The sequence below is a fragment of the Babylonia areolata genome, chromosome 30 (assembly GCF_041734735.1).
Source record: "Babylonia areolata isolate BAREFJ2019XMU chromosome 30, ASM4173473v1, whole genome shotgun sequence".
Classification (NCBI taxonomy): domain Eukaryota; kingdom Metazoa; phylum Mollusca; class Gastropoda; order Neogastropoda; family Buccinidae; genus Babylonia; species Babylonia areolata.
Window position 1 is genome coordinate 1,599,259 of NC_134905.1, and position 20,424 is coordinate 1,619,682.

A 20,424-nucleotide genomic window follows, 5' to 3' on the forward strand; every position below is an offset into this window, starting at 1 on the left:
TGTTGGTTGTTTTTTTTTCATAGACGTGCTTGTTGCAAAATATCTAGGAAAAACATTATCATTTTATATCATGTATATATACAACTGGAAAAAAGGCAACGTGAAAGTTTCGTTTTAATAAAAATGAAAACTGATTGCATAGTTTACACACAGACACAAACCACGCCCCCCCCCCCCCCCTCGCCCCCCCCAAGCCCCAGCCAAAAGAACACACTGAAGAGGAAGATAGACCTTTTTACAAATACACTTTAACAATCTCTGAAATGAACATATATCGTTTTGTCATAAAGAAAACGTTGGGTTTTTTTTAATTTTCATTTTTCATAATAATTAATACACAGATTTTTAAACAGCAGTACTCTGATTTCCAAATGGCAATCCTGTTTTTTCAAAATAACCCCAAATTAGCCATACATTTCCCCCCAAAATGAAACGAGTGTGTTATGCTATCTCCATCAGAAAAATGAAAACCTGTTTCGCCCACAACGACACTTGTGCACCTCTACTGTGTTTCTGACAATATCATGTAAACTGCTGTGTAGATTATGTGGATTAGTTACATTGCCACATAGCTCGACACTGCTGAGTGTGGTGTTTAACTGCACAACACTGGGCTGAATGCTATACTGTTGTACGGTATGGCATAGCACGTTAGGTGAAGTATCGTATGGTATGGTAAGATGTGAGAGCTGTATTATCAATGGTTTCTCCAGTCAATGGGAAACCATTTACAGCTTAGTCTTTTGTGAAGGACTATGACTCTCAAACTAGGAGGCAAAATTGCACTGGCTCTTAGTACTGCAGCCTTGTGGGCTAGTCGGCCTTTGGGAACCATCCCAACGCCGACTGTCCTAAAACTCCCTTGGCCGAGAGAGTGGGGATGTAACTTGGGCAAGACACTCTCCACTATAATCCAATTCTAGCCCAAATAGTCGGAACAGCAGTTGCCTCCTCTGCTGTTCTGATGGTCATAGTCGGGACACGACTGACTATCATATGTGGTATGTTTAGTATGGCTTGGTATGTAGGCTATGGGGTAGTATGGTATTGCATGGAAAGGCATATTGTATGGTATGGCATGATATTGCATGGTATTGCATGGTATTGCATAGTATGGCATGGTATTGCATAGTATGGCATGACATTGCCTGGTATGGCATATTGCATGGTGTGACATGATATTGCATTGTATTGCATAGGATGTCATGATATTGCATAGTGTGGCATGGTATTGCATGATACTGCATGGTACTGCATGATATTGCATAGAATTGAATGGAATGGTAAAGTAAGGTGCGGTAGTTGTGTTGCGTTGTGTTACACTGTGCGGCATTTCACTGTATTCTGTATGTGGAATTCCTTCACTGCATTCTGTATGTGGAATCCCTTCACTGCATTCTGTATGTGGAATCCCTTCACTGCATTCTGTATGTGGAATCCCTTCACTGTATTCTGTATGTGGAATTCCTTCACTGCATTCTGTATGTGGAATCCCTTCACTGTATTCTGTATGTGGAATCCCTTCACTGCATTCTGTATGTGGAATCCCTTCACTGTATTCTGTATGTGTGGAATTCCTTCACTGCATTCTGTATGTGTGGAATCCCTTCACTGCATTCTGTATGTGTGGAATCCCTTCACTGTATTCTGTATGTGGAATTCCTTCACTGAATTCTGTATGTGGAATTCCTTCACTGCATTCTGTATGTGGAATCCCACAAAGCTTGTTCACCCCAAAAATATGCCGCCACACCTGTCTGCAACCATCTTTGTCTCCTCCCCCCCCCTCCCCCCACCTCTTTCCCCCCACCCCCTCTCCCCTCAGTGAAACAGCATCATAGCTAGTTCCCCTACCGACAGAAACAAAACATGGATAAAAAAAAATCTACGGCTGAAGAAAAGTCCTAAACTACACCACACAAACCCATTTCCATCCAACCTTAGAAGCTGACCCAAGTCGAACACATATCAACATAGATCGATAACCTGAAACAGTTCACAAAACAGCTGGAGGGAGGGGAAGGGGGAGGGGAAGGGGGAGGTAAGCAAATGGGAAAAAAAACACAAACAGAGAAGGTGCTACAGAACTACCTCAAGACGAAACGTTACCCACTCAGCAAAAGCACAACAGAAGCAGTGATCCAGGACCCCCCCCAAAAACGTTGAGCAACTGCATCACAGGCGCTCAGAAAGCAGAGCCAGAAGTACAGCAGGTAAAGAAACAAGCAACAGTCACCAAACAAACAATGGGAAGGGGGTGCAGGGGATGGGGGCACGGGTTGGGGCACGGCGGAGGGGAGGGGGGCGGGCATGAGGGATGGAAGGGGGAAGGGGAGGGGGAGGGAGAGGGGTAGGGGCACGGCGGAGGGGAGGGCGGGGGACCATGAGGGAGGGAGAGGGGGAGGGGCAAGGGGAGGAGGAGGGGCAAGGGGAGGGGCAAGGGGAGGGGGAGGGGCAAGGGGAGGGGCAAGGGGTGAGGGGCAAGGGGAGGGGCAAGGGGAGGGGGAGGGGCAAGGGGAGGGGGAGGGGCAAGGGGAGGGGCAAGGGGAGGGGAGGGGCAAGGGGAGGGGGAGGGGCACGGCGGAGTGGGGTGGGGTGGGCATGAGGGAGAGGGAGGGGGAGGGGCAAGGGGAGGGGCACGGCGGAGGTGTGTGTGTGTGTGTGTGTGGGGGGGGGGGGGGCATGAGGAAGGGGGAGGGGCAAGGGGAGGTGGAGGGACAGATTCCATAACTACGTTGGTACATCCCTCCCCCACGGGCAGCAAACGGACCAAGCACAAACCGTGAAACATGCCCGGAGTGACCCAGAGAAACACCTGATCAACAAACCCACCAATGGAGGACACAGCAAACTCCTGTCTTGGCAGTCCCCTCACTCAGCCTTCAGTTTCGGTTTCAAGGAGGGAGATACCAGAGTGTGCGGGCACATCCATATATGCCACACCACGTCTGCTGTAATGATACAAGCGGACGCCGGACCATCGCATAAGTCCTAGGTGTGTGTAAAACATTCAGGCCTGGAGAGAACCTGTCCTAGGTTTGTGTAAAACATTCAGGCCTGGAGAGAGCCTGTCCTAGGTGTGTGTAAAACATTCAGGCCTGGAGAGAACCTGTCCTAGGTGTGTGTAAAACATTCAGGCCTGGAGAGAGCCTGTCCTAGGTGTGTGTAAAACATTCAGGCCTGCAGAGAGCCTGTCCTAGGTGTGTGTAAAACATTCAGGCCTGCAGAGAGCCTGTCCTAGGTTTGTGTAAAACATTCAGGCCTGGAGAGAACCTGTCCTAGGTGTGTGTAAAACATTCAGGCCTGGAGAGAGCCTGTCCTAGGTTTGTGTAAAACATTCAGGCCTGGAGAGAGCCTGTCCTAGGTTTGTGTAAAACATTCAGGCCTGGAGAGAGCCTGTTCTAGGTTTGTGTAAAACATTCAGGCCTGCAGAGAGCCTGTCCTAGGTTTGTGTAAAACATTCAGGCCTGCAGAGAGCCTGTCCTAGGTGCGTGTAAAACATTCAGGCCTGGAGAGAACCTGTCCTAGGTGTGTGTAAAACATTCAGGCTTGGAGAGAGCCTGTCCTAGGTTTGTGTAAAACATTCAGGCCTGGAGAGAGCCTGTCCTAGGTTTGTGTAAAACATTCAGGCCTGGAGAGAGCCTGTCCTAGGTTTGTGAAAAACATTCAGGCCTGGAGAGAGCCTGTCCTAGGTTTGTGTAAAACATTCAGGCCTGGAGAGAACCTGTCCTAGGTTTGTGTAAAACATTCAGGCCTGGAGATAACCTGTCCTAGGTGCGTGTAAAACATTCAGGCCTGGAGAGAGCCTGTCCTAGGTGCGTGTAAAACATTCAGGCCTGGAGAGAACCTGTCCTAGGTTTGTGTAAAACATTCAGGCCTGGAGAGAGCCTGTCCTAGGTGCGTGTAAAACATTCAGGCCTGGAGAGAGCCTGTCCTAGGTGTGTGTAAAACATTCAGGCCTGGAGAGAGCCTGTCCCAGGTTTGTGTAAAACATTCAGGCCTGGAGAGAGCCTGTCCTAGGTGTGTGTAAAACATTCAGGCCTGGAGAGAGCCTGTCCCAGGTTTGTGTAAAACATTCACATGAAAATGAAATAAGATAAGTAGACAGAATCACGAAATAGGTGAATACATGAAGATCTAGTGAAGGGAAAGATGGGAAGACAAGCAACGAGTAACAGCTATGACGGGGTGGGTTCATCACTACATGTATATCTGATGTGTTGACTGGTTGGTTCATCACTACATGTATATCTGATGTGTTGACTGTGTGGTTCATCACTACATGTATATCTGATGTGTAGACTGTGTGGTTCATCACTACATGTATATCTGATGTGTACTGTGTGGTTCATCACTACATGTATATCTGATGTGTTGACTGGGTGGTTCATCACTACATGTATATCTGATGTGTAGACTGTGTGGTTCATCACTACATGTATATCTGATGTGTAGACTGTGTGGTTCATCACTACATGTATATCTGATGTGTACTGTGTGGTTCATCACTACATGTATATCTGATGTGTAGACTGTGTGGTTCATCACTACATGTATATCTGATGTGTTGACTGGTTGGTTCATCACTACATGTATATCTGATGTGTAGACTGTGTGGTTCATCACTACATGTATATCTGATGTGTAGACTGTATGGTTCATCACTACATGTATATCTGATGTGTAGACTGTGTGGTTCATCACTACATGTATATCTGATGTGTAGACTGTGTTGTTCATCACTACATGTATATCTGATGTGTAGACTGTGTGGTTCATCACTACATGTATATCTGATGTGTCGACTGTGTGCTTCATCACTACATGTATATCTGATGTGAGTACTGTGTGGTTCATCACTACATGTATATCTGATGTGTCGACTGTGTGGTTCATCACTACATGTATATCTGCTGTGTAGTTCATCACTACGTGTATATCTGATGTGTAGACTGTGTGGTTCATCACTACATGTATATCTGATGTGTACTGTGTGGTTCATCACTACATATATATCTGATGTGTTGAATGTGTGGTTCATCACTACATGTATATCTGATGTGTGGTTCATCACTACATGTATATCTGATGTGTGGTTCATCACTACATATATATCTGATGTGTGGACTGTGTGGTTCATCACTACATGTATATCTGATGTGTTGACTGGTGGGTTCATCACTACATGTATATCTGATGTGTGGTTCATCACTACATGTATATCTGATGTGTAGACTGTGTGGTTCATCACTACATGTATATCTGATGTGTACTGTGTGGTTCATCACTACATATATATCTGATGTGTTGAATGTGTGGTTCATCACTACATGTATATCTGATGTGTGGTTCATCACTACATGTATATCTGATGTGTACCCTGTGGTTCATCACTACATGTATATCTGTGTGGTTCATCACTACATGTATATCTGATGTGTACTGTGTGGTTCATCACTACATGTATATCTGATGTGTGGTTCATCACTACATGTATATCTGATGTGTACTGTGTGGTTCATCACTACATGTATATCTGATGTGTGGTTCATCACTACATGTATATCTGATGTGTGGTTCATCACTACATGTATATCTGATGTGTAGTTCATCACTACGTGTATATCTGATGTGTGGTTCATCACTACATGTATATCTGATGTGTGGTTCATCACTACATGTATATCTGATGTGTGGTTCATCACTACATGTATATCTGATGTGTGGTTCATCACTACATGTATATCTGATGTGTAGACTGTGTGGTTCATCACTACATGTATATCTGATGTGTACTGTGTGGTTCATCACTACATGTATATCTGATGTGTGGTTCATCACTACATGTATATCTGATGTGTAGACTGTGTGGTTCATCACTACATGTATATCTGATGTGTACTGTGTGGTTCATCACTACATGTATATCTGATGTGTAGACTGTGTGGTTCATCACTACATGTATATCTGATGTGTAGACTGTGTGGTTCATCACTACATGCATATCTGATGTGTGGTTCATCACTACATGTATATCTGATGTGTACTGTGTGGTTCATCACTACATGTATATCTGATGTGTGGTTCATCACTACATGTATATCTGATGTGTAGACTGTGTGGTTCATCACTACATGTATATCTGATGTGTGGTTCATCACTACATGTATATCTGATGTGTAGACTGTGTGGTTCATCACTACATGTATATCTGATGTGTGGTTCATCACTACATGTATATCTGATGTGTACTGTGTGGTTCATCACTACATGTATATCTGATGTGTAGTTCATCACTACGTGTATATCTGATGTGTACTGTGTGGTTCATCACTACATGTATCTCTGATGTGCAGTTCATCACTATAAGTATATCTGATGTGTGTTTCATCACTACATGTATATCTGATGTGCAGTTCATCACTATAAGTATATCTGATGTGTGGTTCATCACTACATGTATATCTGATGTGTGGTTCATCACTACATGTATATCTGATGTGTGGTTCATCACTACGTGTATATCTGATGTGTAGACTGTGTGGTTCATCACTACATGTATATCTGATGTGTAGACTGTGTGGTTCATCACTACATGTATATCTGATGTGTAGACTGTGTGGTTCATCACTACATGTATATCTGATGTGTGGTTCATCACTACATGTATATCTGATGTGTACCCTGTGGTTCATCACTACATGTATATCTGTGTGGTTCATCACTACATGTATATCTGATGTGTACTGTGTGGTTCATCACTACATGTATATCTGATGTGTAGTTCATCACTACGTGTATATCTGATGTGTACTGTGTGGTTCATCACTACATGTATCTCTGATGTGCAGTTCATCACTATAAGTATATCTGATGTGTGTTTCATCACTACATGTATATCTGATGTGTGTTTCATCACTACATGTATATCTGATGTGTGGTTCATCACTACGTGTATATCTGATGTGTAGTTCATCACTACATGTATATCTGCTGTGTAGTTCATCACTACATGTATATCTGCTGTGTGCTTCATCACTACATGTATATCTGATGTGTAGACTGTGTAGTTCATCACTACATGTATATCTGCTGTGTGCTTCATCACTACATGTATATCTGATGTGTCGACTGTGTGGTTCATCACTACATGTATATCTGATGTGTACTGTGTGGTTCATCACTACATATATATCTGATGTGATGACTGTGTTGTTCATCACTACATGTATATCTGATGTGTGGTTCATCACTACATGTATATCTGATGTGTGGTTCATCACTACGTGTATATCTGATGTGTAGTTCATCACTACATGTATATCTGCTGTGTAGTTCATCACTACATGTATATCTGCTGTGTGCTTCATCACTACATGTATATCTGATGTGTACCCTGTGGTTCATCACTACATGTATATCTGTGTGGTTCATCACTACATGTATATCTGATGTGTACTGTGTGGTTCATCACTACATGTATATCTGATGTGTAGTTCATCACTACGTGTATATCTGATGTGTACTGTGTGGTTCATCACTACATGTATCTCTGATGTGCAGTTCATCACTATAAGTATATCTGATGTGTGTTTCATCACTACATGTATATCTGATGTGTGGTTCATCACTACATGTATATCTGATGTGTGGTTCATCACTACATGTATATCTGATGTGTGTTTCATCACTACATGTATATCTGATGTGTGGTTCATCACTACATGTATATCTGATGTGTAGTTCATCACTACATGTATATCTGATGTGTTGACTGTGTAGTTCATCACTACATGTATATCTGATGTGTTGACTGTGTAGTTCATCACTACATGTATATCTGATGTGTAGTTCATCACTACATGTATATCTGATGTGAGTACTGTGTGGTTCATCACTACATGTATATCTGATGTGTGGTTCATCTCTACATGTATATCTGATGTGTGGTTCATCACTACATGTATATCTGATGTGTGGTTCATCACTACATGTATATCTGATGTGTGGTTCATCACTACATGTATATCTGATGTGTGTTTCATCACTACATGTATATCTGATGTGTGGTTCATCACTACATGTATATCTGATGTGTAGTTCATCACTACATGTATATCTGATGTGTTGACTGTGTAGTTCATCACTACATGTATATCTGATGTGTTGACTGTGTAGTTCATCACTACATGTATATCTGATGTGTAGTTCATCACTACATGTATATCTGATGTGAGTACTGTGTGGTTCATCACTACATGTATATCTGATGTGTGGTTCATCTCTACATGTATATCTGATGTGTGGTTCATCACTACATGTATATCTGATGTGTAGTTCATCACTACATGTATATCTGATGTGTCGACTGTGTAGTTCATCACTACGTGTATATCTGATGTGTACTGTGTGGTTCATCACTACGTGTATATCTGATGTGTACTGTGTGGTTCATCACTACATGTATATCTGATGTGTGGTTCATCACTACATGTATATCTGATGTGAGTACTGTGTGGTTCATCACTACATGTATATCTGATGTGTAGTTCATCACTACATGTATATCTGATGTGTAGTTCATCACTACATGTATATCTGATGTGTAGTTCATCACTACATGTATATCTGATGTGAGTACTGTGTGGTTCATCACTACATGTATATCTGCTGTGTAGTTCATCACTACATGTATATCTGATGTGTGGTTCATCACTACATGTATATCTGATGTGTAGTTCATCACTACATGTATATCTGCTGTGTAGTTCATCACTACATGTATATCTGATGTGTACTGTGTGGTTCATCACTACATGTATATCTGATGTGTAGTTCATCACTACATGTATACCTGATGTGAGTACTGTGTGGTTCATCACTACATGTATACCTGATGTGAGTACTGTGTGGTTCATCACTACATGTATATCTGATGTGTGGTTCATCACTACATGTATATCTGATGTGTAGTTCATCACTACATGTATATCTGATGTGAGTACTGTGTGGTTCATCACTACATGTATATCTGATGTGTGGTTCATCACTACATGTATATATGATGTGTACTGTGTGGTTCATCACTACATGTATATCTGATGTGTGGTTCATCACTACATGTATATCTGATGTGAGTACTGTGTGGTTCATCACTACATGTATATCTGATGTGTAGTTCATCACTACATGTATATCTGATGTGTAGTTCATCACTACGTGTATATCTGATGTGTAGTTCATCACTACATGTATATCTGATGTGAGTACTGTGTGGTTCATCACTACATGTATATCTGATGTGTGGTTCATCACTACATGTATATCTGATGTGTGGTTCATCACTACGTGTATATCTGATGTGTAGTTCATCACTACATGTATATCTGATGTGTAGTTCATCACTACGTGTATATCTGATGTGTGGTTCATCACTACATGTATATCTGATGTGTAGTTCATCACTACGTGTATATCTGATGTGTAGTTCATCACTACATGTATACCTGATGTGAGTACTGTGTGGTTCATCACTACGTGTATATCTGATGTGAGTACTGTGTGGTTCATCACTACATGTATACCTGATGTGAGTACTGTGTGGTTCATCACTACATGTATATCTGATGTGAGTACTGTGTAGTTCATCACTACATGTATATCTGATGTGTAGTTCATCACTACATGTATATCTGATGTGTACTGTGTGGTTCATCACTACATGTATATCTGATGTGTTCTGTGTGGTTCATCACTACGTGTATATCTGATGTGTGGTTCATCACTACGTGTATATCTGATGTGTAGTTCATCACTACATGTATATCTGATGTGTAGTTCATCACTACGTGTATATCTGATGTGTGGTTCATCACTACATGTATATCTGATGTGTAGTTCATCACTACGTGTATATCTGATGTGTGGTTCATCACTACGTGTATATCTGATGTGTAGTTCATCACTACATGTATACCTGATGTGTAGACTGGTTGGTTCATCACTACATGTATATCTGATGTGTGGTTCATCACTACATGTATATCTGATGTGTAGTTCATCACTACATGTATATCTGATGTGTAGACTGGTTGGTTCATCACTACATGTATATCTGATGTGTGGTTCATCACTACATGTATATCTGATGTGTAGTTCATCACTACATGTATATCTGATGTGTAGACTGGTTGGTTCATCACTACATGTATATCTGATGTGTAGTTCATCACTACATGTATATCTGATGTGTAGACTGGTTGGTTCATCACTACATGTATATCTGATGTGTGGTTCATCACTACATGTATATCTGATGTGTAGTTCATCACTACATGTATATCTGATGTGTAGACTGGTTGGTTCATCACTACATGTATATCTGATGTGTGGTTCATCACTACGTGTATATCTGTGTGGTTCATCACTACATGTATATCTGATGTGTAGACTGGTTGGTTCATCACTACATGTATATCTGATGTGTGGTTCATCACTACATGTATATCTGATGTGTAGTTCATCACTACATGTATATCTGATGTGTAGTTCATCACTACGTGTATATCTGATGTGTAGTTCATCACTACATGTATATCTGTGTGGTTCATCACTACATGTATATCTGATGTGTAGTTCATCACTACGTGTATATCTGATGTGTAGTTCATCACTACATGTATATCTGATGTGTGGTTCATCACTACATGTATATCTGATGTGTCGACTGTTAACACCCACCTGCCTCTGACAGCAACAGGCCAAGTACAAAACTTGATACCATGACCACTAGTGACCCAAAATATAACAGCTCCTCCTGCCTGAAACTTTCAACTCCATATCAGCTTCATATCATCTCTTAAGACCAAGACCACTGGAAGGTTACCCCCCACCTTCCTCTCCAAAAACGAGTGAAGCAAAATAACTGGTAAACCGCCACACTGGTACAGTAAATAGATCATGTACAGGAACCGATCTGTCTGTCTCAAAACGTCCACACATGTGATCAATGCATATTGTTAACTACTAATTAATCTGTAGACAAGTTCCATTGAAATATGGTCAGACCACAAAAGGCTTTATCAAGTTTACCCAGAGGCAGGGAAAAAAGAAAATATAATAATTATGTGAATTATTTCTACAGATGTTTCAATTCTCACATGACAGAGAACCTTATTACTTACAACAGGTAGCTAATTCTCAGATGACGGAGAACCTTATTACTTACAACAGGTAGATAATTTTCAGATGACACAGAACCTTATTACTTACAACAGGTAGATAATTCTCAGATGACAGAGAACCCCATTACTTATAACTGGTAGCAAAACCCGCAACACGAACAGCTTCTCAACGTGTCTGTGTTATGATGGATTCACTCTTCCATGTATCAGTTTCAGTTTCACAATAAGGCGTCACTACATTGGGAAAAATCTATATATTCTACACTACATCTGCTGGGCAGATACCTGGCAGCAGCTTAATCCATCGCACTAGCCAAGCCTTGGGTGCATATATATATATATATATATTCCACTGACTGAAGACTTTTCACAGGACTCCTCGCTGACAAAAGTGGTTTTCTGCCAGATGACTCTTTGAGCACTTTTGTTTCAGGTTTTCCATTATTCCGTTAGCATTTCTTTTTTTTTTCTGCACCAACAGTACGATTTCCTCTGTCTATCCCTCTCTTTTTTTTTTTTTTTTTTTTTTTTGGTGTTTCTTTTTATCTCTTTCCCTTTTTTTATATTTTTTTTATTGTTGTTGTTGTTGTTGTTGTTTTGCCACATTATAGCACTGGTAAATTATACCAAAACATGGCTAAAATTGGGAACAACATCACAGAACAGAGATTGTAACACTCACTTCTGGCTGATAACTGAGCTACAGGAGCAGAAACTACAGAATGGCAACCCTGAAATACTATATACAGAAATCTGACTCATGTAACTGATGGGACATGCATGAAGTCTGTAACGCATTCAGCACATGCAGTTCAGTTGAACTAAGAAATCAAACGTGCGATTTCTACATTTGGTGATAATTTCTTATGCCTAAAGAATATGATATTCAGTACATATGTACAAATCAAGTTAAAAAAAAGAAAGAAAAAAAAGTTTGAACGAATAGCGAATGCACAATGTGTTACAACGCTCACGCTAATTTGTGATTAAAACTGTTCATGTTAACTGATGAGAACTTTCAGAAAGCAAAGGCTGCTGCAGCTAAACCTGATTGGATCACCTCCACACACCTAAACCTGATTGGATGAATCCACCACCCGGAAAGTGACAATGTCTCTGTCAGAAACGATATTTACAGGATCTGTCTCCAACCAGAAGTTTACAACGTTCACGCTAATCTGTGACTAAAACTGTTCATGCTAACTGATGAGAACTTTCAGAAAGCAAAGGCTGCTGCAGCTAAACCTGATTGGATCAAATCCACACACCTAAACCTGATTGGATGAATCCACCACCCGGAAAGAGACAATGTCTCTGTCAGAAACAATATTTACAGCATCTGTCTCCAACCAGAAGTTTACAGGACCTCTGTCAAACACATCTTTCTGGGACCTCCTAACACTGTGCTTCATTTCCGCAAATCAGCTCGTGACATCTTGCTGAATATTTCTCCAAATGAACTATTTCACCATCATCTCATTAAATGAAAAAAATTTGCGGGATCTGTTTCTCCCAGGGAAGGTTTCAGGATCCCTGTTCGACTGGAAAGTTTTGGAATGTCTCTGGACTGGAATACATGATAGATGGAATACACGATGGTACAGGCCTTACCAGTATCATTGTTAGTACTGGAACAGTCATCAGAAATAGTGTCATAACCTCTCTTACAAATTATTATATTAACAAAAACCGTTTAATTATGAAATGTTAAAAAAAGGAGAAGACAATAATGTGAAAGAAATGTAGAAACGTGTTGTTTTCTTTCTTTTTTTCAATTCTATTCATCAAAGAAATGTAGAAACGTGTTGTTTTCTTTCTTCTTTTTTTTCAATTCTATTCATCAAAGAAATGTAGAAACGTGTTGTTTTCTTTCTTTCTTTTTTTTTTTTTTTTTTTTTTCAATTCTATTCACCAACGAAATGTAGAAACGTGTTGTTTTCTTTCTTTTTTTCCAATTCTATTCATCAAAGAAATGTAAAAACGTGTTGTTTTCTTTTTTTTTCAATTCTATTCATCAACTGAAAGCAAGTACAGCGCGTGAGATCCATAAAAAAAAGACTGTACTGATATCAGTCAGATACTGTCTTCATGTGTTTGGTTCAGCTTCTAGAAATGAACAGCCATAAACCAAGTGGTTTTATGGAGACATTCCTTCATTTGATCACATGCCTATTTTGAAATATAAGATTGTTCCCAAACAAAACTACTCTATCAGCGACTACTGCAGAATGTGAACGTTAAACAAAAGTATCAAGGGACTCAGAAATTATGGAGGTATTCCTTCATTTGATCACATGCCTAACTATTTTGAAATATAAGATTGTTCCCAAACAAAACTACTCTATCAGCGACTACTGCTGCATGTGAACGTTAAAAAAAAAAAGTATCGAGGGACTCAGAAATCATGGACGTTAGATCTTAACCGGAAGTTTGCACATTAGACCTTCACTTTGAACCTGGAGTGTGGATCTTGCCCTGGAGTTTGGATCTTAAACTTTGAAACTGAAGTTTGAAAACGACAGGAGGGAGCTAGCTGATCCGCCTCAAGGTTTGACAACCCCAGGAGAGAAGAGGACGGCTCCAAAGTAGGTGGCGTCGGTGGTGAGGTCGATCTCCGTGTTGTCGTACAGGTTCATTACCTGCAGGCTGACTCCTTCAATCAGGTGGGTCACTCCTGGAACACAAACACCACCTGTAATCAGCTGGGTCACTCCTGGAACACAAACATCGCCTGTAATCAGCTGGGTCACTCCTGGAACACAAACATCACGTGTAATCAGCTGGGTCACTCCTGGAACACAAACATCACCTGTAATCAGCTGGGTCACTCCTGGAACACAAACATCACCTGTAATCAGCTGGGTCACTCCTGGAACACAAACACCACCTGTGATCAGCTGGGTCACTCCTGGAACACAAACATCACCTGTAATCAGCTGGGTCACTCCTGGAACACAAACATCACCTGTAATCAGCTGGGTCACACCTGGAACACAAACAACACCTGTGATCAGCTGGGTCACACCTGGAACACAAACATCGCCTGTAATCAGCTGGGTCACTCCTGGAACACAAACATCACCTGTAATCAGCTGGGTCACACATGGAACACAAACATCACCTGTAATCAGCTGGGTCACTCCTGGAACACAAACATCGCCTGTAATCAGCTGGGTCACTCCTGGAACACAAACATCACCTGTAATCAGCTGGGTCACTCCTGGAACACAAACATCGCCTGTAATCAGGTGGGTCACTCCTGGAACACAAACATCACCTGTAATCAGCTGGGTCACTCCTGGAACACAAACATCACCTGTAATCAGGTGGGTCACTCCTGGAACACAAACATCACCTGTAATCAGCTGGGTCACTCCTGGAACACAAACATCACCTGTAATCAGCTGGGTCACACCTGGAACACAAACATCACCTGTAATCAGCTGGGTCACTCCTGGAACACAAACATCACCTGTAATCAGGTGGGTCACTCCTGGAACACAAACATCGCCTGTAATCAGCTGGGTCACTCCTGGAACACAAACATCACCTGTAATCAGCTGGGTCACTCCTGGAACACAAACATCACCTGCAATCAGCTGGGTCACACCTGGAACACAAACATCACCTGTAATCAGCTGGGTCACACATGGAACACAAACATCACCTGTAATCAGCTGGGTCACTCCTGGAACACAAACATCGCCTGTAATCAGCTGGGTCACTCCTGGAACACAAACATCACCTGTAATCAGCTGGGTCACTCCTGGAACACAAACAACACCTGTAATCAGATGGGTCACTCCTGGAACACAAACACCACCTGTAATCAGCTGGGTCACACCTGGAACACAAACATCACCTGTAATCAGCTGGGTCACACATGGAACACAAACATCACCTGTAATCAGCTGGGTCACTCCTGGAACACAAACATCACCTGTAATCAGGTGGGTCACTCCTGGAACACAAACATCACCTGTAATCAGCTGGGTCACTCCTGGAACACAAACATCACCTGTAATCAGCTGGGTCACACCTGGAACACAAACATCACCTGTAATCAGCTGGGTCACTCCTGGAACACAAACATCACCTGTAATCAGCTGGGTCACTCCTGGAACACAAACATCACCTGTAATCAGCGGAGTCACTCCTGGAACACAAACATCGCCTGTAATCAGCTGGGTCACTCCTGGAACACAAACATCGCCTGTAATCAGCTGGGTCACTCCTGGAACACAAACATCACCTGTGATCAGCTGGGTCACACATGGAACACAAACATCACCTTAATCAGCTGGGTCACTCCTGGAACACAAACATCGCCTGTAATCAGCTGGGTCACTCCTGGAACACAAACATCACCTGTAATCAGCTGGGTCACTCCTGGAACACAAAGATCACCTGTAATCAGCTGGGTCACTCCTGGAACACAAACATCACCTGTAATCAGCTGGGTCACTCCCGGAACACAAACATCACCTGTAATCAGCTGGGTCACACCTAGAACACAAACATCACCTGAACTGGTGGCGTGTATGTGTGGGAGGGTGGGGGTGGGCTGCTTATGAGAGCGTCCATGCGCGCGTACATTCGTTGAACTGAAGTAGAATTTGCAAAATGTCAAACAACATCCTCCAAACAGCAATCAGCAGGAGCTGATCCGGAGAACAGAACGTTTGTGAGTCACTTGGTGTTTAACTCGAACAAGAGAATGAGATCCATCCATTTAAATCATATGGTTCTGTCTCTGGGCAGAGACTGGCATTTGCTTGAACGGTGTTTTTTTATTTTTTTTTATTTTATATATATATATATATATATCATTTTCTGCCTGGCCATATTGGGTGTGATGCGTAGTGCCTGGTCTTCTCCTGTGTTTGTGACTCTACAGGAAGTCTGCCCGCTGGCCTCAGCCGGCATGTTCCGACTTCAGAGCAGCTCCTGGTTTTTGTCAAGTTTTCCTTCTCTTAACTCACTCAGTATGGCCAGTCCTCTCTTCTCCTCTACACAGACCCCTCGGATGTCCAGTGGGTGTCTGAATGACCCAACCTTTAGCTTCCGTCGTCAGAATTGTGGTATTCTTTGTCAACATTCACGTCTTCAGTATAAGAGCCTTCCGCTTGCAATATTTTGATGATGGTAATTGGGGTGAAACGCTGTTAACGTCGTTTCTTTCGCCGTTCGTATGGAGAGAGTTAAACGATTGCCTGTTATGGCTCACGAACTCCATCTGGCTATTTAACCTATAGCATTAAAACTTAGAATAATTCGGTGAGCCATTACCCCCTGTCAATATACTACTCAATCATCACTACCACCATCAACACACTCACCGGTCATGGCAAAGGTCACTACCACCATCACCACCACTCACCGCTCATGGCACAGGTCACTACCACCATCACCACCACTTATGGCACAGGTCACTACCACCATCACCACCACTCACCGCTCATGGCACAGGTCACTACCACCATCACCACCACTTATGGCACAGGTCACTACCACCATCAACACCACTCACCACCACTTATGGCACAGGTCACTACCACCATCACCACAACTCACCGCTCATGGCACAGGTCACTACCACCATGTGGAGTGATAGCCTAGAGGTAACGCGTCCGCCTAGGAAGCGAGAGAATCTGAGCGCGCTGGTTCGAATCACGGCTCAGCCGCCGATATTTTCTCCCCCTCCACTAGACCTTGAGTGGTGGTCTGGACGCTAGTCATTCAGATGAGACGATAAACCGAGGTCCCGTCTGCAGCATGCACCTAGCGGACGTAAAAGAACCCACGGCAACAAAAGGGTTGTTCCTGGCAAAATTCTGTAGAAAAGTCCACTTCGATAGGAAAAACAAATAAAACTGCACGCAGGAAAAAATACCAAAAAAAATGGGTGGTGCTGTAGTGTAGCGACGCTCTCTCCCTGGGGAGAGCAGCCCGAATTTCACACAGAGAAATCTGTTGTGATAAAAAGAAATACAAATACAAATACCACCATCAACACACTCACCGGTCATGGCACATGGCACTACCACCATCAACACACTCACCGGTCATGGCACAGGTTTTGTACTTGGCCTGGTTGCTGCCCGCGGGCAGGTCGGCATCAACGTAGTCCACACTGTCCATGCACTTGAAGAGCTTGGTGCCGTTCACAACCACTGCATGGGACTGGCGGGGCTTCATGTCGTGGTACATCACCTGCACACAGTCAGGCGTCATCATCGTCATCGTCATCGTCGAGAACGTTGTCGTCATTGTCATTGTTGTCGTTGTCATCATCGTTGTCGTCATCATCGTCGTCGTCATCGCCATCATAATCACCGTCATTGTCATCATCTTCTTCGTCACCACCACCACCATCATCATCATCACTATCATCATTATCATTGCCGTCATGGTCATCACCACCACCACTATCACCACCATCATAATCATCGTCGTTGTCATCATCATCATATCACCATCACCACCACCACCACCACCACCACAACCACCATCATAATCATCATAATAATAATAATAATAATCATCATCATCATCAATGCCATCACCATCATCATCAAAAACAGCTTTATGCAGTTTAATAGGTAGAAAGGTAGGTAGGTAGACAGATAGGTAGACTGACAGATAAAGTGGACGGAAGATTAGTGGACACATGGACTTTGAGCGGACAGACAGGTAGAGATAGATAGATAGATAGGCAAGCAATAGATACATAGATAGATAGAGATATGGAAAGATAGATAGGCGAGCAATAGATAGATATATAGTAGGTTAATTAAGAAAGATGGTATGTAGTTAGGTAGGTAGATATGCAGACATGTACACACACATACACATATCATCTTTATATGTCATTCAATTATTCAATGAAAACCGTAGACACACTGGGGACATGTTGTTTCCAAGAAGATACATGAATGAATAAAGAATGAAAGAAAGAATGAATGAAGTAAAGATGGATGCATCAAAAGTTTGGAACATCACATGTACGATATATGCGTTGCTGTAAATAGACAAAACAGACAAAATATAGGCAAACTATTTTCCACAACAACAATCCCAAATCTCTCACACACGTGACACTTACGCTGCTGTAAATGAGATACAAGCCAGACTGCTTGACAATGAAGCCCCCTTTGTTGTCGGGGACTATCGGCCAGTCTGATTGGTCCTTGCCCATCCAATGAGCGCTCTTCAAGAAGCTCAGTGGGGTGTCTGAAAACAAAATAGAGACACTTGAAACAGCAAAATCGTGACAGTCGACCAAATCTTGGAGAATGATTACTGGTACCTGTTCAGCCATGTTGTGTTGTCTTGTGCTGTGCTGTGCTGTGCTGTGCTGTGCTGCATTACATTGCATCGTATCGAATCATACTGCATGGTAGGCCTATCGTATCGTAAAGTATTGCATCATATCGTCTTGTTCGATATGGTACGGTACAGTATATGGTATGGTATGGTATGGTATGGTATGGTATGGTATGGTATCGTATTGTCACACTGAACTACATTGTTTCGCCATGTTAGAAACAAACATTGTTTTGTTTCCCATCTTAAAACGAAAAATGGCATTGTATTGTCTCATTAAAACCAAACACAGTATTGTATTGCCTCCTTAAAATCAAACAATGCATTGCATTGCCTCGTTAAAACCAAACACGACATTGTATTGCCTCGTTAAAGCCTCGTTAAAACCAAACACAGCATTGTGTTGCCTCGTTAAAGCCTCGTTAAAACCAAACACGGCATTGTGTTGCCTCGTTAAAGCCTCGTTAAAACCAAACACAGCATTGTATGAAACCAAACACAGCATTGTGTTGCCTCGTTAAAGCCTCGTTAAAACCAAACACAGCATTGTATTGCCTCGTTAAAACCTTGTTAAAACCAAACACAACATTGTATTGCCTTGTTAAAACCTTATTAAAACCAAACACAACATTGTATTGCCTCGTTAAAGCCTTGTTAAAACCAAACATGGCATTGTATTGTCTCGTTAAAGCCTTGTTAAAACCAAACACAACATTGTATTGCCTCGTTAAAGCCTTGTTAAAATCAAACATGGCATTGTATTGCCTCGTTAAAGCCTTGTTAAAATCAAACACGGCATTGTATTGCCTCGTTAAAGCCTTGTTAAAACCAAACACAACATTGTATTGCCTCGTTAAAGCCTCGTTAAAACCAAACATGGCTTTGTATCCCCTCGTTAAAGCCTTGTTAAAACCAAACACAGCATTGTATGAAACCAAACACAGTATTGTATTGCCTCGTTAAAGCCTTGTTAAAACCAAACATGGCATTGTATTGCCTCGTTAAAGCCTTGTTAAAACCAAACATGGCATTGTATCCCCTCGTTAAAGCCTTGTTAAAAGCAAACATGGCGTTGTATTGCCTCGTTAAAGCCTTGATAAAACCAAACATGGCATTGTATCCACTTGTTAAAACCTATTGGAGATAGGTCTGCACTGTCTGTCACGCTATCTGTCATGTGAGCTTCAACCGCGATAATTACATTGTGTAATTAGCCTGGCCCGATTCCCACCTATCTGCGTGTGTGTGTGTGTGTGTGTGTGTGTGTGTTGGTACGTGGCTCCCAGCCAATCAGAGGGTCTCATTTTACCAGGACTGACACTGATACCCTGACGTTCAGGAAGCGTAGAATCGCATTAGTGTGTAAAGTCGAAGTCTGTATGTATCTCCCTCACCTATCTGAATTGTAGCTGTTTATCATGGCTAACCTCTCTTCCTCGCTCTTTCCGTCACGGACCTAATTGCTGTATCGGGCTGCTGTCTGGTTATCGCTGGTCTGACCATCACAACCTTCCTTAGGTCAATCCAACAAAACGTTATTATCATTATCATTATCGTTATCAGTAGTAGTAGTGGTAGTAGTAGTAGTAGTATTGAAATGTGGGTGGGTGATCAGATTTTGTGTTGCAGTTTTGTAGGTTATTTTTCATTTCTTCCATCCTTTCTTTCTTTCTTTCTTTACTTGTTTTTTGTTTAAATGATTTATTCGTTCATCTCTTCATTTACTCCTTTCTTTCTTTCTTTCTTTATCTTTAATATATGCCAGTTTCTTTACTAATGTATTGTTTTCAATGCTGCTTTTTATCAGCAGCAAACGCGTCCACCATTTCTCATTTAGACATGAAGTATTCTTGTATCTTTATATTGTATCTGTTGATCCTGACCCTGATTACAGTACTGTCACCAATTGGAGTTG

General features: G+C 42.0%; 1 protein-coding gene and 1 long non-coding RNA gene across 4 annotated transcripts in view; one reads left to right on the top strand and one right to left on the bottom strand.

Moving 5' to 3' along the window:
- Positions 1-20,424, top strand: part of LOC143275274 (uncharacterized) — an 81,534-nt gene that overhangs the window by 14,547 nt on the left and 46,563 nt on the right. The gene's annotated exons all lie outside the window — the stretch shown is intronic.
- Positions 13,045-20,424, bottom strand: part of LOC143275272 (uncharacterized) — a 55,306-nt gene continuing 47,926 nt past the window's right edge. For all 3 annotated transcript variants that reach the window (XM_076579249.1, XM_076579252.1, XM_076579250.1), the window contains 3 exons: positions 18,289-18,416; positions 17,246-17,396; positions 13,045-13,857 (listed from right to left, as the gene is read on the bottom strand). In XM_076579249.1, coding sequence (XP_076435364.1) covers positions 13,727-13,857; positions 17,246-17,396; positions 18,289-18,416 — 410 coding nt within the window. In that variant the 3' untranslated portion in view covers positions 13,045-13,726. The remainder of the gene's footprint in view (positions 13,858-17,245; positions 17,397-18,288; positions 18,417-20,424) is intronic.